Source organism: Mustela putorius, unplaced genomic scaffold (assembly GCF_011764305.1).
Source record: "Mustela putorius furo isolate JIRA1106 unplaced genomic scaffold, ASM1176430v1.1 tig00000196_pilon_pilon_pilon, whole genome shotgun sequence".
Taxonomy (NCBI): domain Eukaryota; kingdom Metazoa; phylum Chordata; class Mammalia; order Carnivora; family Mustelidae; genus Mustela; species Mustela putorius.
In genome coordinates this window covers 11,083,426-11,105,110 of record NW_025421310.1, presented here as the reverse complement: position 1 = coordinate 11,105,110, position 21,685 = coordinate 11,083,426, and the positions used below count along the sequence as shown (strand labels likewise).

General features: G+C 54.8%; 3 protein-coding genes across 6 annotated transcripts in view; 2 read left to right on the top strand and 1 right to left on the bottom strand.

Moving 5' to 3' along the window:
- Positions 1-3,813: 3,813 nt before the first annotated feature.
- LIN7B (lin-7 homolog B, crumbs cell polarity complex component) lies at positions 3,814-7,721 on the top strand. Its single transcript, XM_045077047.1, has 6 exons — positions 3,814-3,925; positions 4,325-4,443; positions 4,720-4,791; positions 5,830-6,039; positions 7,102-7,265; positions 7,612-7,721. The coding sequence occupies exons 1-6, from the start codon at positions 3,889-3,891 to the stop codon at positions 7,631-7,633; spliced, it is 624 nt and encodes a 207-aa protein (XP_044932982.1). The 5' UTR covers positions 3,814-3,888; the 3' UTR covers positions 7,634-7,721.
- CUNH19orf73 (chromosome unknown C19orf73 homolog) lies at positions 7,652-8,567 on the bottom strand. Its single transcript, XM_013063842.1, is given in 3 exon segments — positions 7,652-8,182; positions 8,184-8,324; positions 8,442-8,567. Coding segments are annotated over 3 exon segments (798 nt in total).
- The window catches only part of PPFIA3 (PTPRF interacting protein alpha 3), a 23,497-nt gene continuing 10,327 nt past the window's right edge, over positions 8,516-21,685 (top strand). The window contains exons 1-15 of one of the 4 annotated variants that reach the window (XM_045077044.1): positions 8,516-8,974; positions 13,089-13,343; positions 13,617-13,718; positions 14,094-14,258; positions 14,617-14,691; positions 15,021-15,095; positions 15,423-15,644; positions 17,673-17,819; positions 17,927-18,061; positions 18,469-18,552; positions 18,687-18,818; positions 19,435-19,497; positions 19,663-19,742; positions 20,007-20,151; positions 20,692-20,885. In XM_045077044.1, coding sequence (XP_044932979.1) covers positions 13,104-13,343; positions 13,617-13,718; positions 14,094-14,258; positions 14,617-14,691; positions 15,021-15,095; positions 15,423-15,644; positions 17,673-17,819; positions 17,927-18,061; positions 18,469-18,552; positions 18,687-18,818; positions 19,435-19,497; positions 19,663-19,742; positions 20,007-20,151; positions 20,692-20,885 — 1,859 coding nt within the window. In that variant the 5' untranslated portion in view covers positions 8,516-8,974; positions 13,089-13,103. The remainder of the gene's footprint in view (positions 8,975-13,088; positions 13,344-13,616; positions 13,719-14,093; positions 14,259-14,616; positions 14,692-15,020; positions 15,096-15,422; positions 15,645-17,672; positions 17,820-17,926; positions 18,062-18,468; positions 18,553-18,686; positions 18,819-19,434; positions 19,498-19,662; positions 19,743-20,006; positions 20,152-20,691; positions 20,886-21,685) is intronic. The other 3 variants (XM_045077046.1, XM_045077043.1, XM_045077045.1) reach the window with 3 other exon arrangements.

Sequence of the window (21,685 nt, the reverse complement as noted above, 5' to 3'; positions counted from 1 at the left end):
GCACCTTGGTTTCTTCACTGCTCTTCCTGTCTTTCCCCCACCAAGGTCGTCACCTGACTGTTAATAGCCCCACTTGGGTTTGTATCAGGCCCTGGGCTTTATGATGACCTAAGGCTGGACCTATCCACACCACACCAGACCTGCTTAAAATGGGATAAGGAGGTGTTCTCTAAGGGTTCCCTCCATTAGGATTTTTGGTCCCTTTGTGATTTCCTTCCTCCTCTTTTTTTAATGTCTGCCATACATTCCCTTTGGGGCCATCCCTGCCCTCGTCTTGGTGGCCAGGTGGGGCTCCAGATACTATTGCTCAGTGGGAGCCGCAGGTTCACATGAAAGGGAAGCTGTCGTCGGAGTTGGGAAAGCAGGGAAAGGCTGAGGAGATGAACCAGGAGCACAAGCTGCAGAGGGACAAGATTGGGTGCCACAGAGCAGTTGCACAAGGTGGGGAGTACAAAGGGCCTGTGGTTAACGATAGCAAGTTCATGAGTATTTTTACTTTTGGCTGCCAGTGTCAGTGGAGGATTAACAAGAGTCCAGGAGAGCTTCCATCAGCAGTTGAGATTGCGGCCATTTCCAGAGGGTGAGGACACGTCAGGCTGGTGACCCCTTGAGAATGAAGCCAGTGAGTCTCACAGAACCCCAGAGGGGCTCGAGACCACCGCTGCAAGTATGAGTGTAGCAGACTCCAGAATCGATGCCTAGAACGGCTGTCCTCCATTTCAGCCCTTGGGATGCCTAGGAGCTGGACATTTCCTGCGTAGGCAAATACAGGACCTATTTTTGTGTCTGAGGATTTTCTGTTGATAGGTAAACTTGGCCTGATAACCCAGAGGCAGCCTGTCCGCTAGATCTGACACAAGGATTATGCTTTTTAACTGCCTCGTTCTACCTAAGCATGCAAAAATGACAGCCAATGGAAAAAATCCTGCAGCAGGAGACCACAAGCTAAATGAAAAAACTGGTTCTGGAAGGAAGAATTTAGGGACTAAAAGAGAACTCCGTGCCTCTAGTTAGTATATGCTCATAGATATCTCAGATACTGTACCTGCGCTTCTGGAATTGGCCGTGAAGAGCAGGGTTTGGGGCTAGCGTGGCACGGGCAAGTTACACGAAGCCCGGACAAAATCCGCGGAAGGTACTGGGGAGCTTGACTGGAGGGTGATGCCTAAGAAAGGAAAGCACACAGATGAACCTGTTAGCCTTCCCCTGTTCCCTGAGGGCATTTGCCACTTGAGCCTTGGGGAATAGACTCAAAGTGGCAGTCCGCTGAGTTGAATTCACACAGGTTAGACCGCACAGGTTGGACTTAAGGGCAGAATTTCCGGATGGGCCGCTGAGCCCCCACAGTTCCATGGGCAGCCTTCCCTCAAGACATTTGCCAGCTGCTGAACTGCTTGCTGTCTGTGTAAGACCTGCCAACAAAGGGCTCATCAGAAAGCAGTAGCTGGATGCTAGCGAGCTGAGCAGAGGTGGTAGCAGCCACTTGCACACTTGCACTTGCGGTGGCCATGCGGGACATCTCTGTGGAGATCTGAAACTGGACCCATTGGGATTACAGGTGATCTCCTTGCTGGGAGAGGACTTAGCCCTTTGGGGGAAGATCTAATTCAAGAGCCTGTGATTTCTAGTACACAATGCTCAGCATTTACTCAAAAACCATTAGGTATTCTAGAAAGAAGACGTGAGTTGCTGAAAACCAAGGGAGAAGTAGCCAACAGACCCACACATTCTGCTGCTGGGAGTTACCAGAGAGTGAAATAACCACAGGTTCACGAAACAAGGAAAGGATGGAGAGCTTTGAAGAGATCTGCCATCTTTAAAAGAAAAAAAAAATTTTTTTCAAACTTTAGAACTGAAAATAACAAATTAAGAATTTAGGTGCATTTTGCTGTTGTAGTTCATATACTACATAACCCAAAATGTTTTTGTTAACAACACATTAGAAGTTCTAACGGGGAAAAGAGACAAACTTTCTTGAAAGTAAGAGGAACTTCACAATCTCTTAAGGAAGTTAATGATACATGTCACCAAAACAAAGGTTTACAGGAGAGGAAACAGGATCCATTTCAGAGCAGTGAGGGGAAAAAACCCCAGGATGGCAATTTCTAGAGAGCGGTTAGTCCAGGCTGGAGTCAGGGCTCTGACTCAGGTTCCCAAGGACTTTCAGAGTAAAGAAGGTTCAGTTGCTGAATGGATGGCATTTATCATTTCACGAGGTACACAAACCAAGCCATCGTACGTACCCCTTAACCTGCTGCAGTGATGCATGTCAATTCCTCTGTAAACCTGGCTAAAAAGGACTGAATAAAATATGCTGTGATGGAAAGTTTGAAAAGTTGGGAATGTCGTGGAAGAAAAGCAGACTGAAGTTGCAGGAATAAAGCTGTTCAGGAAAGGAAATGTCATCACAGAACACTCCTAGGCCCTCTCGTAAACAGTCAGTACTTACCATGTGAGCACTTTATTGATTGCCCTAAAAACTGGTAGCATAAACCTACCATGGGAAGAGAGCGGAAAGGTTGTAAGAGCAGAAAATCAATACGTAATATATTACTAACACCTAGAACTGAGAAACAGGTTACTTAGATATACAAGCAAAACATCTCTAAGTTGTTGCCTCTTGCAGCGGGGAGACTTAGGACATGCTTTTCGATATTAGCCCTTCTGTTTGATTTTGTTTTCATTAAACTTGTTAAAACGAGAGAAAGATACTATGGAGAGGGATAGACATACCTGCTCTAGTCCTCTCACTTGGCAAAAGCCCTTTTCAGGATTCCATTTCCCCATCCAGCTAATCCTGCTGATAGGCAACAGTCAGCCTTCTCCACAATCTTCTCCACCTTTCCTACATTTCTCTGGCCTCTCTAGCGTATGTGATACCACTGCCCACTTCTTTTTTGAAAGCACTCTCTTAACAGTTCCTCCCACCTGGATTTGCTCCCACTTTCCTGCTATTCTTTGTCTTTTTCCTAACTTTGAAATGGTAGAAGTTTCAGGAACTCAGCCCTAGGTCCTCTTTGTTGTATATTACCTTGCCGCCAGCTAATGAACACAGCCGATCACTAAGACAGGGCCAGACATTTCCAAATCTGTCCAGTTGTCGTCCTTCCTGTCTCCTGACCTCCTCCAAGCCATCACAGGATTGCTGGGGGAGCCTTACTCGCTGGTCCCCCTGCTTCCTCTGTTGCTGCCATCCAATCCAGTCCCCACACTCTGGCTCTGGCTACACGGATCTTAAAATACGCATTTGAATATCACTTTTAACTCTTAGGAGTTACCATGACGTCCAAGGTCGTCATGTGTATGCTAAAACCAAGGTCGTGTATAACCTGGATCCCGCCTACCTTCTCACCCTCACAAGCCACTCTAGTTTTTACTTCGCGGGTTCTTTCTGCTGGAAAATGATTCGCGCCCCACCTCCCGATGATCTTCCCTCCAAGGACTAGGTCAGTGGCCCTAGAACACCTCCTCACTCCTGATTTCTCATCATAGCCGTAGTTGGTAGTCTACCTCCCCTCCTCATAGACTAAATTCCTTAAGGGGAGTGGGCTTGTCTGCCCTGCTCAACATCGTGTCCAGATGTTTTAAAAACGTTTGTTCGATGAACGTGGTAAAAAGAGAAAGCGGAGAGACAGGTGTGGCGGGCAGGGCAGTGAAACGGAAGGAGGTGCAAGAGGAGGGGTCGCAAAGCGGACGGTTGGCGACCGTGGGCTGGGCCGCCAGACAGGCGTGGCAGCAGGTGGGGCAGCCCCGGCGCCGGGATCCGAGCGCAAGTCGGGCCGCGCCCCCGCAGGGGGCGCCCGCCGTCCGGGGCGTGGCCTCGAGCAGCCCCGCCCTCCTCGCCGGAGACCGGGCAGGCGGGCAGCTCGCGGCGGCGGCGGCGCAGACATGGCTGCGCTGGTGGAGCCGCTGGGGCTGGAGCGGGGTAAGCGCGCCAGGGGGCCCTGCCCACCGGCCGCGGCCCGCGTCCGGGACCCAGGTCCCCGCCCCTCCACCGCGAAGCCCCGGCGGGTGGGCGGGCAGATCGAGCGGGGGTGGGCGGGGCGGGGCGCCGCGGTTTGTGGGTGTGGGAGGGTCCGTGGGCTTAGCGGGCCCAGGAGCGGCGCCCACCGCACAGCCCTTCCTGTGTGCGTTTGGGGATCCGGGGGCGCAGGACTGCGGCCGCAGTCTCCTTTGCCCCCGGCGACTCTGCGGGTGTCCTACTGGGACTCGGCTGTCTTTCCTGGGATCTGTCAGTGCTCGCCCTTACTCGGTTTCTGGCCGCATCGCTCCGTGCTTATCCGAGTCTCTGACTCTGTCTCTGCGCCCCGCCCCCGCCCCGCAGACGTGTCCCGGGCGGTGGAGCTCCTCGAGCGGCTCCAGCGCAGCGGGGAGCTGCCCCCGCAGAAACTGCAGGCCCTCCAGCGAGTCCTTCAGAGCCGCTTCTGCTCTGCTATCCGGGAGGTGAGAACAGCGCGGCGCCGGACACAAGCGGGCGGCCGCGGTCCCAGTCGTTGCCCAGAGCCCAGGCACTACGCCTCCCAGCAGCGGCTGGGCCGGCTCGCCTTAGGGAGCCCGCGCTTCAGCTCCGGGGTTCTTCGGGAGTTGTAGTTTCCTTGGGCTCCGGGTTGCGGGGGGCGGGGCCGATCCTTGGGTGGGAGGATCTGCGGGTCTGGACTCTGCTGAAAGGAGAAGGGGAGTCCCCCTGGTGGTTCTCTGACGCTACGGCGTCTTCACCAGGTGTATGAGCAGCTCTACGACACGTTGGACATCACGGGCAGTGCTGAGATCCGGGCCCACGCCACAGCCAAGGTAGGTGACCCCTACGCCATCGCTCATGGTACCCACCGAACCGCCTGGTTTAGCTTAGTAACTTCCTAAAGTCAGTCATGCCTGTTTCTTCCTACATGATTTTTGCCAAAGCTGTGTACCAGTTTTTGTTACTATTATTTACTGACATTATAATCCCTTAAGTTGTACTTAAATGTCATTTAAAGGCATCTTTAGCAACTTCAAATGGAAACTATTGCCGCATACCTGACATGAAGATACCTTTTTTTTTTTTTAAATTTTTTAAAGATTTTATTTATTTGACAGAGATCACAAGTAGGCAGAGAGGCAGGTAGAAAGAGAGGAAGGGAAGCAGGCTTCCCGCTGAGCAGAGAGCCCGATGCGGGGCTCGATCCCAGGACCCTCAGACCATGACCTGAGCCAAAGGCAGAGGCTTTAACCCACTGAGCCACCCAGGTGCCCCTGAAGATATCTTTTAACACCTACATAATGAAATAGCACGAAACACTGAAATCTTATCAAACTCTAGTTGTATGCTGTTTCTTGCTGCTTCCTGGAGGCTCTCAGCTTCTTCCAGCCCTTGTTTTTCTCTATTAAAAATTGAGATTGGGGGCGCCTGGGTGGCTCAGTGCCTTCGGCCCAGGTCATGATCCCAGCGTCCTGGGATCGAGCCCCACATCGGGCTCTTTGCTCGGCAGGGAGCCTGCTTCCTCGTCCGCTCTCTCTCTCTCTGCCTGCCTCTCTGCCTGTGATCTCTGTCTGTCAAATAAATTTTAAAAAAATTTTTTAAAAATTGAGATTGGCAAGAGTTGACTACTGAAGGTACACTAACACCAAATGGAGACATTCTCTTCGACATGCCTGAAGCATCCAGACTGCATTAAGAGAGACTCATTACAGTGCAAGCTTGTTTGAACTGTGGCAGGTGTCCCCTGTGTGGGGAAAGCGATCTGATCCAAATTGCTCTCCCTGGCCCAGATCCTCCCCCCTCACCCGCCTGCCCCCCCGCCCCCCAGCCATGGAACGGCCCTCATCTCCCAATGCTTTCTCTTCCCCCAGGCCACAGTGGCTGCCTTCACAGCCAGCGAGGGCCACGCACATCCCAGGGTAGTGGAGCTGCCCAAAACAGATGAGGGCCTGGGCTTCAACATCATGGGGGGCAAGGAGCAGAACTCCCCCATCTACATTTCCCGTGTCATCCCTGGAGGTGTGGCTGACCGCCATGGAGGCCTCAAGCGTGGGGACCAGCTGCTGTCAGTGAATGGTGTGGTGAGTGGGGACTGAGGCTGGGCTCACAGTCTGTTCCAGGTAGCACAGTCCCTACTTTTCACATTCATTCAACATGCAACGATAGAGTACTGCGTGCTGGGCGCCACTACAGAGCCTGAGATAAGTTTGCCTCAGCTCCTATGTTCAAGGACTCCCTTCTTGGTGAGGGAGATTGCCTGGAATTGTCCTAATCTGGGGAGATCATAATGAGGAAGCACAAACCATTGCAGAAGCCCAAATGTGGCTCTCACCAGACCAGTGTAGATGAGGGAAGTTTTTGCAGGGAAAGGAACATTTGAGTTGGGTTTTGAAGGATGAGGAGGAGTTCTCCAGGCACATAAGATAGAGAAGTGTATTAGCAGCTAAGGGTATTGTAGGTAGGCGCTGGGACTCTGCACTCCTCTGAGCTGAACAGAAAGGGCTTAGGTCTAGTGGAGGAGTGGAGCACATGGTTAATTAAAATCACTGCAGTTGGAAGTAGACGGCAGCACAGCTGGATCGGTAGTGGGGGTTGGCTACGCAGGGCCCGAGGGCCAGCCTGAGAAGGTGGGACTTTGTCTCAAGGGTTCTGGGGAGCCTTGGGAAGGCTGTGAAGAGGAGATGGATAGGCTCAGCTTGGAGGTGTAGAAGGATCCCTTTGGGACTCTACAGGGGACAGACTGAAGGTAGAGACTAGAGGCCAGAAAGTTCTAGGAAGAAGGCTAGGTAAAAGACCAGGGAAAGGAGGAGGCCTGAGCTGGGGCCAGGGTGGTGGGGGCAAAGAAGAGGGAATCAGCAAGAGGGAGAGGGCTGGGATTAGCAGGCTTTGGGGACGGAGGGGGATAAAGATGGACCTGGAGTTCTGGCTTAGTGAGGGAGGGAAGATAGGGCTTGTCCCCGACATGAACTTGCAAGGTTTTGAGGTTGGACACTGAGCCAAAAATAATTACTCTCCCCTGAGGCCACGAGGCCTTGACCTCTTGGGCTGGCACCAGGCCCACCAACAGTAGGTCCCATTTCCAGGGTTGGGGCTGGGGGAGGGTGGTAGGTCCCAGGCCCAGGTGTCTGTGCACTGCCCTGCAGAGCGTTGAGGGTGAGCAGCACGAGAAGGCAGTGGAGCTGCTGAAGGCAGCCCAGGGCTCGGTGAAGCTGGTGGTGCGTTACACGCCTCGCGTGCTGGAGGAGATGGAGGCCCGCTTCGAGAAGATGCGCTCTGCCCGCCGGCGCCAGCAGCATCAGAGCTACTCGTGAGCCCTTTGCCACCCCACCCCTGGGGCTTCTTTTGCCTCCTTTATCCCCAGAGTCCCAAGCCAGGCCAGTGATTTCGGGGACCTTCATGGCTACCCCCAGCCCTGGCTCCTCTCCCTGGGGTTCTGACCCTTGACCCCGACCCAGGCTCTCACAAGCCATTCTCGCTACATCCCATGGGGACTCCCAGCTCACTGTCATCTTGAGATCTGCAGCCTACTCTCTGGAATTCCTCAGTCCACTTCCCTGGGCCCTTGGCTCTGGAACCCCAGGCCTGGTTCTCTCCCAAGCCTCCCCAGGTCCCCTCCCCTGAGCTTGGCTCCCATCTCTTCACCCTCTTTGCAGGTCCTTGGAGTCTCGAGGCTGAAACCACAGTATTTGGACCCTAACCCCGCCCCCTTCCCTGTACAGTATTTATTGTCACCGGCTCCTTATTTAAAGATCTTTGATCCTCACTGAGTGTCTGTGCGTCTGTCCTGCATCCTGGGGTTAGAGTGTCTTGGGAAGTGGGGGAGGGAGAGAAGCTGAAGTCTAGAGCAGGCCCGGAAGAAACGCTTTTCAGAGTCTGAGAGCAGAGGTAGAGACTTTCCCCCAAGGTCTGAAGCGGGAGGCTGGCCCGCTTCCTAGGCATAAGTCCAAGGCGGAGGCTAGGACCCTGTTTGGGTCCAAGTGCGGGGTCACAACCGAAGACAACGCCCCCTAGCCTTGAAGAGAGACAGGGCGAAGGCCAAGCGCCTTCTGTAGTTGGTCTGACAGAGGAGTCCTGAGAAGCTGCAGAGCCTGTGGGCGGCCTCTGTGTGGGCGGGGCGGAGCAAACCATTAGCTTTGTTCGACAGGGGAGCCCTGCAGGCCGTACTTATGAAAGTACGTGCGGGGTGGGGGGTGCCGTGTGCAGTTCCCGAGGTGGGCGCAGGGGGTGCAGAAAAAGGTGCACCCGCCGACCCGGCATTCACCCCACTTTCCAGCCTGAGCGCGTGGCTCCGGGAGCCGCCCCCGCCTTAAAATCCAACCTTTACTCCCACCTCACCGCCGGTCCTGCCCTCGCGTCCCGTGTGGCGCTAGGGCCGGCGCACGCCACCTCCGGGATCTGGGGTCGCAACTCGCATTCCACGCCGCGCGCCACTAGCTCCAGGTGACATCATCCCCTGCCGGGCTCCGCCTCCCGCCCCAGCCACCTCACGCCGCGCACTTATTGGCCGGCGCTCCTTGAGCTCCGCCTTCCGCTCTCCACCCGCGCGACCCCTCCCAGTCCGCGCGAAGGCGGGGTTTAGCCACCGGCCGGCTCCGACGACGTCTCCCATTGGCCATTCAGAGCCGTCTGTCAGTCTCCTGTTAAAGGGGCCACGACCGCACGGGAGCTGTTGTGGGGGGGGGAGGGAGGAGGAATTTTTTTTGGGGGGAGGTGGGATTTGGGGGGCGCTGGTGGGCACCCCTGGATCTGGCGGCTGCGGCCTCGCGGGGGGGAGGCTGAACGGTGATAGGGGCAGGGGTCTATTTTAGGGTAGAGGGCTGTGAGACCGTGAGGGGGAGGGGGGGTCCCCAGCGCCCAAGCCGGAGCCAGAGACGCGAAGCCCGCGCGAGCGGCGGAGACAGGGCTCCGGAGCCACAGATCCGGGCCCCGGCCGCCGCCAGGGGCCCCGCCCGGTCCCCCCACCCCACCCCACGTCCCTCCTGCAGCCCAGCTCCGCCCGCAACCGCCGCGGACCAGGTAGGTAAGAGCCCGGCCCAGCCCGCTTGGCAGTACCCACCCCGGGGACCCCTCGCCGAGCCTCCCTTTCCTTCCCGAGATCCTGGACTGCCTTCTTTATCCCCGGGGGCTCTGGAGCCCAGATTTCACAGCTCAACCCCAGAGACTCAGGCGTGCCCCTCCCGGCTCTCAGAGTCCCCAACCGAACCCTAGAATCCCAGGCGTACTGCCGCCTGGCGCCTCGTCCAGGGCCCAGGAGCTTGGATTTCCCAGTTAAGCCCCGGCAGCCCTCTCTGAACCTACATCCTCCTCCTCGGCCCATTCCCGGGAGCTCCAGACACCTGCTGTGGCTGTGCCAGACCCCCAGCCAGGGCCAGCTGCCCCCCGTCGGGTGTGCATAGTCCCCTATTCGTGCACCCGGTCTGCCCATCTCCAGCCTCCGGCTTGAACAGCCAGCATCCTCCCTCGGTCCAGGCCGGCTCGGCAGCCGCCCTGGACTCAAGCCCGCTCTGGAGCTGTCCATGGTCAGCGCACTCGGCAGCCTCACCTCCCCCACCTCCTGCTGCTCCTGCTGCCGGGGAGGGGGCGCCTGCGGCGCCGGGGGGGGGGGGGGGGGGAATACCCCCCGCCGCGCCTTTGACCCGGAGATACCCGGGGCCCTCTCCAACCCGGGCGCCCGAGCCTCAGGGTTCCGCTGGCGAGCCTCCCGGCCCGTCCTCAGTATCCCAGGTTTCTGGGACCCCAGCTGCTTCTTAGGAGTCGGGGCTTCTGAATGTTCCTTCCTGGTCCACCTTAGGGACCTTGGCATCCAGGGATCTAGCTCCCACCTGTCTCTGGAAGCCCTGCTTGTGCTCATTCCGTCTAGCTGAAGGCCCTAGCTGGTAACCCCCACCTGCTCAGGACCTGGGAATCCGGTTCCCCAGGTCTTGCCCCCTTTAGAGACCCAGTTCAGCAGCCTCTGTGCCCCTCAGGCAAATATATCCAGCTTCCCCACATCCCAGTATCTGCCTGGTTAGGGATTCAGGCACCATGACACTCTCCCTTTCAGGAGCTTGGAATGCAATTCTTAATGCAATTCTCTGGCTTCTGCCCACCTTCCCCTTTGGACACCTAGATGCTTTGTCCCTGGTCCTGCATCCCCTCAGGGACCAAGGAGTTCAGAAGCCAGCTTCTGTATTGCCCACCAAAGCCATCTGCCACAACCTTCCTTCCCAACAAGGACTCAGGCTCCAAGCTTTCACTGTTCTTTATCTCCACAACGATTCAGAATTCCAGGCCCGTTAGCTCTTACTCTTAGGGAACCAGGTCCCCCGTCAACTTGACAATTTGAGTGTCCTTAACAAATCCCTGCCTCATCCCCATATCCTCTCAGGCACTGTGCTCCCTGGGCTTTCTCTTCTCTATTCCCAGATATTCTCTCTTCTTGAGATGTTTCCAGCACCCTATCATGATGTTTGTGTCATGTTGTCCCATCCTCTGTGTATATCTTCTCAGGCTGATGAACCAAACATACACGCTTTCCTCTAGATGTGTTCTGTGACCTAGGTTCATTAGATGACCCAGAACCTACCTACTGTCTTCTGTATTTACAGTTAAACTGTGCCCTTGCAATGTTCTAGGTTCTTTCTTAATCTTAGAATGCTCTCAGTCAGTATCTTCTGTTTTCGCCCACAGTATGTTCTCAATTCTAGGTTAGATGCTAAATTCTAGGCATGCATTTCCCCAGGGGAATTCAAATGTCTTGATAATGTCCCCAAACCAAATTCTGATCTCACCTTCTCTTCACATGTGTTCTGAACTTTTAGAAACCAGCACTTGCTTATTCTCTACTAAAATTCTATTTTAGGTGTGTTCTAGGTTCCAGCCACATCCTTGGCATTGTTCTAGATTCCGTTCTCCTCCCAGGGGCAGTCTCCATTCTAGAATATGTGTGTTCCAATTATATGCTCTAGCCTTTCTCCACATTGTGCTATCAGGTTTAAAATGCACTTTCCTATTTTAGATTCCATCCACGTCTACCGTCTTAAATCTAAAGGATTCTCACTGAAATGTACATCTTTCCTTTTCAGGTACTCGGTACTAGGCTTATCCATTCCGACCTTTTCTGTCCGTCTTTTCCCCAACATGACCTTCGTTTAGAACTTATCTCCTGGAGGACTGTGGGCTTCTTCCTCCATCTGCCACTTTAGCATTCTAAGCATGCTCTAGGCTTATCTCCTCTTTTGGAGTCTTCAGCTAGAAATGTCCTCATTTCCAGAACATCTCTCCCCCTTTCCTTTGCCAGCTCAGTCCTTATGCCAGTAAATTCTCAATTCCCAGCATGCTTCTGAATCTTCCCCCAAACACTTGTAAGTTCCGGGCAAACTCCTTGCGACTTTCTAGGGTTTTTCCCCCCACGCCCAGAGCATATTCTAGAGTCTATCTTCCACCTTCTATCTGTCATCTAGACACATGATAACACCGAGAGTGTGACCCCTGCTATATTCTTTGTTACACCTGCCTCCCTGATGGGTTCTGAGTTCTAGATGTCTCCTGACTACGTTTGTCATGCATCTCATTAGGTGTGTTCTTAGGTATCATTATGCTCCCCTCTGTGTTTGAGGTTCTTCGGTGACCCAGACCACTCTTTAATTTATTGGATTGCTTTTGACTGGTTCGGGTTCCAGACCTGGGTTCTAGACAATGCCCCTCTAGCACTCTGTACTGTCTTCATGACAATGGCCTTCTAGATCCTACACCCAGCCTTGCTAAGTTCTATTCCTTCTCAGTGAATTGGAAGTTCTAGAGTGGCTTCTCGGAAACATCCTGTGTTGCACCTCCCGAGTAGGTTCTGGGTTTAGATACCATTTGGTTTGACTTGTCTCCTTATAAATATTGTCTTAAATCTGGCCTCTAAGTGCCGACATGCCGGTGTCTAGATTCCCGGGGCACCTCTTCAAAGATCCAAGGGTACAGGCATCTAGCTGCCTTCACTCCCAGTTTCCAGGGTCCTCCATCCCCTCCTCTTCTCACTGAAGTCCAAGACCCCAGTTCCAGGTTTTGGACATAGTCTGCATGCTGGGTGGGGCTGGGAACTATCCACTGTCAGAACCGGTTATGCCGCTGCCTGGAGGGAGAGAAGGAAAGGAGGGAATGGAGTGAAAGTCCCTCCTGCTTTCGACCAGGCCAGCTGGACCCGTCTGACCTGATGTGTGTGGAGGGAGCGGTTCAGGAGACCTCCCTTCATCTCCGCCCACGGCTAATACAGGCAGATTCCTGGGGCCTGGGGGCCTGGACTCCTGGGTTCTGGGCGGGGTGGGGGGGGGGAGTGGTCTGCAGGCCAGCTGGAATTTCTGGGTCTGAGGATGGAGGTGGAAAGCTCGGATTCTTGTGTCCCTGTCTGATCCCCAGGATTGGGGAAGAGGCGGCTGGAGGCTCAGACTCCAGGGTCTAGGGGAGAGAAGGGAGCTGGGGACCCAGCCTCCTGTGACTTGAGGTAGGAGGGAGATGGATCTTGGACTCCTGGGTTGTGGGAGATGGCTAGCAAGTGGAGTGTTTTTAAGATTCTTTCTAGGAGAAAGAATTTTTTTTTTTTTTTTTTTTAAGATATCTGGAGCTGGGGTCCAGATGTCTGGGAAATTGGCGGCAGGAGTTGGGCTGGATAAGTGACGGCCATCCCTGTGACCCTGTACTAGTACCACTGTCCTAATTCTGTGGTCCCGGTTCTTTGACTTCCTGAAGGCATGATTCTCAGCTGTGCTTGTCTTCTCACTCATGCAGTGGGCTCCTGGGTATTTCCAGTAGGGTTAGAACAGGTGGACTGATTTTTCCCATTGACTGAGGCAATGGGTCACCTGGTTTTGGCTTCTCCGACAAGAGTGGTCTTAGATTTGCTGCTAGTGCCTGATGGAGTATGACCTCAGTTTCCCCAGATTCTCTCACCCACGTAGCTGGGCCTGATTTCCTGAGAGCAATGGGTTTCAGTTTATCCTGTGCCATGGTCAGAACGGATGGACCCCAGTTTCTTCTGTACAATGCCCGGGTTGCCCCACCTCAGTTTCCACTATGGAGTATCCCAGTGGCCGTGCCTCAGTTTTCTCTGTCAGTGCCTCGACAAGGCCGGTCTCTGTTCCCTGCTCCCTCCCCACTCCCGCAGGCCAGCACCGCCGCCATGATGTGCGAGGTGATGCCCACCATCAGCGAGGATGGCCGGCGGGGCTCGGCGCTGGGCCCGGACGAGGCGGGCGGCGAGCTGGAGCGCCTTATGGTCACGATGCTTACGGAGCGCGAGCGCCTGCTGGAGACGCTCCGCGAGGCGCAGGACGGGCTGGCTACCGCGCAGTTGCGGCTGCGCGAGCTGGGCCACGAGAAGGACTCGCTGCAGCGCCAGCTCAGCATCGCTCTGCCCCAGGTCTGGGCGGGACCGGGGCGGGGCCTGCGGGAGGCGGGATCTCGACCACCGAAGGCGCGGAGGGGGCGGTCCGGAAGGGGCGGGACTTGGTGCGTGGAAGGGAGGAGTACACGGTGGGGGGGTGGCCTTGCCGGTGATGGGCGTGGCCTGAGCCGCTGGAAGGGGCGGGATTTAGCAGGGAGGGGCGGGGCCTTCAAACTTCCAGGCCCGTGTAAGGAGGGACATGGGGAAAGGATTGATTTAATTGTCCCGATCCTACTCACATCTGGACAGGAGTTTGCGGCTCTGACGAAAGAACTGAACTTATGTCGGGAGCAGCTGCTGGAGCGGGAGGAAGAGATTGCAGAGCTGAAGGCGGAGCGCAACAACACGAGGGTGAGGGGTGTGGGGGCGGGGCCTAAATGGGGTGGGCGGGGCCACAAAGGTGTTGCTGCCTAACCCGTCTTTTTTTTAACCCATCTTGCCTTCCCGTCTTCTCCCTACTCCGACTTCCTGGCTGGTCTCCTCTGGTCCCTCCTTCCCTCACATCTCCTCCCTTACCTCCATAATTGTTCTTTTCCTGCACCATTCCTTCCTGGACCATGCCCCTACCTCTCATATACCTCTTTTATCCTGACTGCTCTCCTTACCTCTTTGCTTGGCTCCCTTCTTCCTCCGTGTGTCCGCCCCACCTATCTGGACTACTCTTGTCCTCGACCCTGCCTCTCTTCCCTTGCCTCTTTTTCTTGGCCCGGTGACCTAACCCTGTAGCTTCTCCTTGAACATCTGGAATGCCTGGTGTCCAGGCACGAGAGGTCACTGCGCATGACCGTGGTAAAGCGCCAGGCCCAGTCCCCGGGTGGGGTCTCTTCCGAGGTGGAGGTGCTCAAGGCTCTAAAATCCCTCTTCGAGCACCACAAGGCCCTGGATGAGAAGGTATGAGAATCGGAAGAGCCTGGATGCAGAACTTAAGCCCATGGTCAGCTGGGGTTGTCCTGGATAGGCGAGATTCCGGCTGTGATTGATTGGGGATGTCCTAAGTGGGAAGAATTTTAACTGAGATCGATTGGGACGGGCGACTCAGACTGGGACCCGACTGGTTGAAAAATGAATTTCAGTGGGGGCTACGGGTGGGTAGGGCTGCCTTGGCAACTGGTTGGAGCTGCACAACAATTATAGGTAGAGGAATGCTAATGTTGCCCTATCAGGCCGTCCCAGGGGTGTTGGGCCTCACAGTCCAATGTCTTAGATTGTGTCTGATCCCCACTTTACTCTGTCCTGCCCTCATCCCCAGGTCCGGGAGCGACTGCGGATGGCGCTGGAGCGGGTGGCGGTGCTAGAGGAGGAGTTGGAGCTGAGCAATCAGGAGGTGGGGGCGTGGCTAAGGAGGAGGGACTAAGGGGACTACCAATGGGGTGGAGCTGATTGAGTGGGTTGGGGCTAAGGGAAAGAACCGATGACTGTGGAGGAAATAGTTGGATGGGGAAAATTAGGGATATAGGGGACAGCGCCACAAGGAGGCTAGGCGGAAGAGTAACAGTGGACTTATTCAGGCTGAGCAGCTAAGGAGATATATAATGAAGGCACAGGGTTTAAAGACTGTGGGATGGGGTGGCTCCAGCAGGACCAGTGCCAGTGGGAAGTAGAGCTGCTGGCTCTAGGACTCTCTTCGTCCTGATCTCTGTTTCCTGTTTCCAGACCCTGAGCCTTCGAGAGCAGCTGTCTAGGCGCCGGTCCGGGCTGGAGGAGCCCGGCAAGGATGGGGATGGGCAGGTGAGAGGCGGTAGGCCTTCGCTCCCCTGGCTCTTCAAGGATCCCCATCCCTGTGACTTCCACTCAGCCCCCTGACTTTGTGATCATCTTTTTAATGTTTGGTGTGATCCTCACTGGCTCTATGACACCTGAAGTCCTAAGACCCTTACTGGTCTTTGACCTCTGATTCAAGTCACCTAGCTAACTTCTGCGACCTCTAGACTGACCTTTGATTAACCCCCCCAAACCCCCCCATCCCCTGCATCAACTTTATCCTCGTATTCTCTCTATATCTCTGTGTTCCCCACTCTGTGTTCTGTCCTTCTTCTCTCACTGTTCCCACTCCAGCCCCTGGCCAATGGCCTTGGTCCTGGCGGGGATTCGAACCGGCGGACTGCGGAGCTGGAGGAGGCCCTGGAGCGGCAGCGTGCGGAGGTGTGCCAGCTGCGAGAGCGCCTGGCGGTGTTGTGCCGCCAGATGAGCCAGCTGGAGGAGGAGCTGGGCACCGCCCACCGCGAGCTGGGTAAGGCCGAGGAAGCTAACGCCAAGCTCCAGCGCGACCTCAAGGAGGTGAGGCCGGAGCCCCTGGTGGGCTGCCCTCTGTCCCTCCCTCCCCCTAACCCTCCCTGTCCCCCTTTGCCCAGAGTCACAGAGCTCATAAATGGTGGAACCTGGAATCGGTCCACAAGCTGTGTGGACTCTCCTCTTCTCTGTGCCTCAGTTTGCTCACCGGTAGAATGGGATTTATGTCCCTTTCCAGGGTGTTGGCGAATGACACCTACATGGTAGGCATTCAGTAACTGGTCCGAGATAGGTTATCATTGGGAAATTCTTTTGCGGTTTTTTTTTTTTTTTGTCTTGTTTTGTTTTGTTTTTAAGATTTTATTTATTGGGCACCTGGGTGGCTCAGCAGTGAAGCGTCTGCCTTCGGCTCAGGTCATGATCTCAGGTCCTGGGATTCAGTCCCATATCGGGCTCCCTGCTCAGTGGAGAGCCTGCTTCTCCCCCTCTCCCTCTGCCCCTTCCCCTGCTCGTGCTCTCTCGCTCTATCTCAAATAAATACATACAATATTTATTTATTTATTTATTTATTTTTAAAGATCTTATTTATTTATTTGACAGTGTGAGAGAGAGCACAAGTAGGCAGAGTGGCAGGCAGAGGGAGAAGGAGAAGCAGACTCCCTGCTGAGCAGAGGGCCCCACATAGGGCTCCGTCCCAGGACCCTGAGATCATGACTCAAGCCAAAGGCAGACGCCCAACTGACTGAGCCACCCTGGGCGCCTCCATACAATCTTTTTAAAAAAAATAATATTTTATTTATTTATTTGAGAAAGAGAGCATGAACAGGGAGGGGTCTGTGGGAAGGGCCATCCCACAACCCCTGGGATCATGACCTGAACCCAAAGCAGACACTTAACCGACTGAGCCACCCAGGCACCCTACTCTTGTGCTCCCAAGTTGAACTCCTCTGTCTGCGTTTCATCCCATGGTGGCTTAGGCCCCTTGATCCTAACTCCTGTGTCCCTGGGACTGCTGGGAAATGTAGGATATGGATGTTGGAAGTCTGTGGATGAGAAAGAAGAGCGAGCACTTTGTTTTTCATCGTTCATTGGACTTTCACCTCAGATTTTAAGCCTGGATGGTCCTGTTGGGGCTCCCAGACAGAAGTCCATCTTCCATGAGACCCTGGAGTCCTGACTTAGGTTTTTCTGAGCCTGTGCTAACATGGGCCTCTTGGGAGATATTTGCTCCCACGTGGAAGGGACTTTTGTTTTTCATGAGACCCTAGGACACTTTCTCTGTAATTCTAAAGCTGGGCTGTGCTAGAATTTGCTGAAAAATCTGTCCTGGATTTGTTTATTTATTTATTGATATGTTTATTTCTTTCTTATTAGCTTCAGAGGTAGTATTTAGTGATTCATCAGTTGAATATAACTAGAATTTTTTTTAAAGGTAGTTTATTATTATTATTATTATTTTTAAAGATTTTATTTGTTTTATTTGACAGAGATCACTAGTAGGCAGCAAGGCAGGCAGAGAGGAGGAAGCAGGCTCCCCGAGGAGCAGAGAGCTCCATGTGGGGCCTGATCCCAGGCCTCTGGGATCATGACCTGAGCTGAAGGCAGAGGCTTTAACCCACTGAGCCGCCCAGTTTATTATTATTTTGAAGTAAACTCTACCGCTAAGGTGGGGCTTGAACTCAGCACCGCAAGATCGAGAGTCACAGGGCTCTATTGACTGAGCCAGCCAGGCGCCCCTAAGGCCTGGAGTTTTGAGGGGAGGGGACCAAGGAAAGGGGAGATTTCCGATCCCATGGGCTTCAGGTCATCCATATGGGGAGGGTCTAAGACAGTACATCTTAGACGCTCATGGGAGGTGTGGTACCACTGTTTGAACTCTTGGGTGGTCGGGGTCCTTAAGGTTGGCTATTCCAGTTCTTGGGAGGTGTGCTTCCGCCATTCTGATGCCCAGATAGTGGGAGACTTCATTTCCCAGGATACCGTGGGGTGTCTGGTCTGGGGTTCTAAGCCTACACTACCCCCTCCCCGGGGCTTGCTGGGAGCTGTCGTCCACGTGACCTTCTGCGGCCTCTGCAGGCGCTTGCGCAGCGGGAGGATATGGAGGAGCGGATCACCACCCTGGAGAAGCGCTACCTGAGTGCCCAGCGAGAGGCCACGTCTCTGCACGATGCCAATGACAAGCTGGAGAATGAGTTGGCCAGCAAGGAGTCGCTGTACCGTCAGGTAGGGGCACGGCCAGGGAGGGGACATGGGGACGAGGCCGTGGCCTGTGTGACCTGCTTCCTGTCCTTCCCCCTTCACCCCCCACCCCCATGTCTGCCCTCCCTCAGAGTGAGGAGAAGAGCCGTCAGCTGGCAGAGTGGTTGGACGACGCCAAGCAGAAGCTGCAGCAGACACTGCAGAAGGCGGAGACCTTGCCGGAGATAGAGGCCCAGCTGGCCCAGCGGGTGGCGGCGCTCAACAAAGTGAGGAGAGGTGTGGGGCAGGAGGGTGGGGGTGTGGGGTAGAGGGATGAGGCCGGGCCTTTGGTTTGGAGGGGTAGGAGACTTGCCTCGTGGATTCTGGGGAAACAGGCAGGGCCAGGGGTCCAGAAAAAGGAGGGAACTTGGAACGGAGGCAGGACCTGAAGGTTTGTGAGGGGTTGGGGGTTCTCTAGTCCTGACTGACAGGATGGCCTGGAACACAAAAGGGACAGAACAGACCCCCGAGGAAGGGACAGGGTGAGAATCCTACTGTGGGTCTGGAGTCTCTCAGGGGAGGAGCCTGGGGCTTGGGGGGTGGAGCCTGGCCCCCAGCCTTGGAAGAGGCGGGGCCTGAGCCTGACTGGGTCCTAGTGGGGCAAAGTCAGAGGCCCTGGCTTCCTGTCCATTAGGCTGAGGAACGTCACGGGAATTTTGAGGAGCGGCTTCGGCAGCTGGAGGCCCAGCTGGAGGAGAAGAACCAGGAGCTGCAGCGGGTGAGGGGGTGGACGACTGCAGAGGGGCTGGGGCTTTGAAGCTGGGGCTGGAGCTTAGATAAGGGGGTGGAGTTGGGGGCGGGGCTCCGCGCCGGGTGGGCTAGAGCGTCTCTGTCTTGCTGTCCTTTGGGCAGGCGCGGCAACGGGAGAAGATGAACGATGACCACAATAAGCGGCTGTCAGAGACGGTAGACAAATTGCTGAGCGAGTCCAACGAACGGTTACAGCTGCACCTCAAGGAGCGCATGGGGGCTCTCGAGGAGAAGGTGTGCCCAGGACTTCAGTAACCTGCAATCCTAGACCGCCTCCTGCCACCATCCCGGGGTCCTAGACCTTTCCCCAAACCCTTAGCTGAAATGTCAAATCTGGGCATCTGGAATTTGAATTCAACAGACTTCTCGGGTCTGTACCTGGTCTAAACACCCCAACAGCTGGGTGCACCCACCCCCTGAGTTCTTGGCTTTTCCCCAAGCCTCTGACCCTTTGGACCCTCACACTTTGAAGATTATTTATTTATTTTAGAGAGCGGGAGCAGGGGGCGGGGGCAGCGGGGGAGGAAGAGGGAGAGAATGGAGGGGAGGTTGATTTCAAGACCCTGAGATCATGACCACAGCCGAAACCAAGAGTCGGATGCTCAAGGGACTGAGCCACCCAGGCGTCCATGGACCCTCAGACTTTGAATCTTTATTACACAGGATGCAGGATTCTGGGGCTCCCAGGCATTCCCCTCCCCAGATGCATCTTTGGCCCCATAAGCCCCATGCCCTCCAGCTCACCACTTATATCCACCTCATTCCCCTGGAATCGCCTTTGACCAGTCTCTGGACTCTTAGAGCCCCTTCCAGGCTCCAGCCCCTTACTGCCCCTTACTGTCCTCCACAGAATTCACTGAGCGAGGAGATAGCAAACATGAAGAAGCTTCAGGATGAACTCCTGCTCAACAAGGTAAGGAGGGGTCTGGAGGAGAGCATATGGGGGCCTAGGACTGCGGACGTGGAGCAGACATTGCTGGCGGGGTTGGGGGGGTGTTGGCATCAGCCAGGCTGGGAGGGGCAATTCTTCAGGGATGGGGTGGATTCTGACCTGATACCTTCAACTTCCTCCCACCAGGAGCAGCTCTTGGCAGAGATGGAGCGGATGCAGATGGAGATCGACCAGCTTCGGGGGAGGCCACCGTCCTCCTACTCCAGGTGACACTAGTCATTCTGCCTCACTCCCGCCCATAGGAGCCCCCTTGGCCAAGCTCATCCTTTCTGATCTCCATGTCTTTCCCACCTCCACTCCCTCTCCTCCCATGGCTTTCACTGACTCCTGTTATATTTGACACCTGACTTCATGGCCTCTGCCCTCTGACTTCAGATCCCTCTCCCAGTCCTCTGACCCCAGAGCTTTTCCCATGATGCCTGACCTCTCTGCCCCTTTCCTGACCCCTTGGTCTCTCTTCATGCCCATAGGTCTCTCCCCGGAAGTGCCCTGGAGCTCCGTTACTCCCAGGCACCCACACTACCTTCTGGTGCCCACCTGGACCCCTATGGGGCTGGCAGTGGCCGGGCAGGCAAGAGGAGCCGCTGGTCAGGGGTCAAGGATGAGCCCTCCAAGGTCAGCAGCCACTTTTGGGGCCCAGACTGAATAGGGGGTGGGTGGGCAACAGTAGAAAAGAGAGTCTAATAAGCAGGGCTCTGGAAGGGGGCTGGGCTGAGAAGCAGGGTCTCTTGGACCCACGTTGTATTTTTTCTCCTGGAACTCCATCCTCTCCACTTGCCTGATGTCTCCACGTGGATATCCTGCTACCTGGTGAGAACCTTAGTGGAATGATGAGGTGGGGAGAGGGGCGGTGAGTGGGGGATGAGCACGGTGTAAAATCCTAGAATGGGGATGCAGGATGAACAAAGGAAGTGGCCTGAGTCAAGGGAAAAGGGAAATGGTGGAATCAGGAGACGAGGTAGAGTCCTGGTTGGGGCAGTTGGTCAAGGAAAGGGACTTGTTAAGAGACAAAGCTGGGCTGGGAAAAGTGTGTGGGCTGGATCATAAGGTGAGGCCAGTCCTTGTCAAGGGACATGGGCAAGGTCATGGAAGGTGGACAAGGTCAGTAGAGGTGAGGGAAGCCCCAACAGCTGACATCCTTCTGTCCCCACACAGAGACAGGAGTGGGAGCGGTCTGCCCCTGCAGGGTCCATGCCACCTCCATTCCCTGGGGAGCTGGATGGCTCAGATGAGGAGGAGGCTGAGGGGATGTTTGGGGCTGAGCTGCTCTCCCCCAGCGGACAGGCCGACGTGCAGACACTCGCCATTATGCTTCAGGAGCAGCTGGAAGCCATCAACAAGGAGATTAAGTGAGCGCTGGCCCAGTCCTCCTCCACCCTGCCCGAGCTGACCCTGTAGCTCCTCTGAAAGCCTGAGTGCATTTCCTCTCTTACTATCCTCAAGGAACTCCCCCACTCCAACACTCCCTCTAGTAATTAGGAATCCCTCAGGATATACCCAGCAGCCTCCTCTGTGCTTCCTGTCTATATGTCCTCTCTCCAGTATTCATAATTTCCCAGCACAGCAAAGACTGCATTACCAAAATACCCAGGTTTGCAAGCCAGTACACCAAGAATCCTTCAGCACACCCTCGATGTCATGGCTTCACACAACTAGTAGCCAGGGTCTCCCACTGCCTCAGGAATCTCAACACAACACAAGGTCCCCAGTCTCAAACACCAAGAGTCTCACCCTAATACTTCAAGAACCTCAATTCAAGATACCAAGAATTTTTACTTAATAGAACAGGAATCCTTGATTTATCACGAATCCCCAGGTAGACATAAAGTCTACCCTGGTTTCCCAGAAATTGCCCTACTTGGCAATCCTCTAACAATGCACTGTCCGTGGGCCCCTGCAAATACACCAGCGTGACCACCACTTTCCATCTAAAGTCATTGTGAGTTGAGGCATTGACTCAGATGACTCCATGAACTTCTCAGATCCTAGGTTGACCTCAGAGTCCCTGATCTCCCCCAATCTTATTATGATATTGCTCTTTTTTTCCTCCTTGGAATTGGACCTCTTTACCTTAGTGATTTTTTTTTCGTTGTTTGTTTTGTTTTTTGTTGTGTTTTTTTTTTAAGATTTTATTTATTTGACAGAGAGA

What these genes read in the sequence shown, in the direction of transcription:
- LIN7B (XM_045077047.1), top strand. Translation starts at nt 3,889, where the DNA reads ATGGCTGCGCTGGTGGAGCCGCTGGGGCTGGAGCGGG. An exon ending in GCCGCTGGGGCTGGAGCGGG is followed by an intron (nt 3,926 to 4,324) that starts GTAAGCGCGCCA and finishes CCCGCCCCGCAG; the next exon opens with ACGTGTCCCGGGCGGTGGAG. An exon ending in TGCTGTCAGTGAATGGTGTG is followed by an intron (nt 6,040 to 7,101) that starts GTGAGTGGGGAC and finishes ACTGCCCTGCAG; the next exon opens with AGCGTTGAGGGTGAGCAGCA.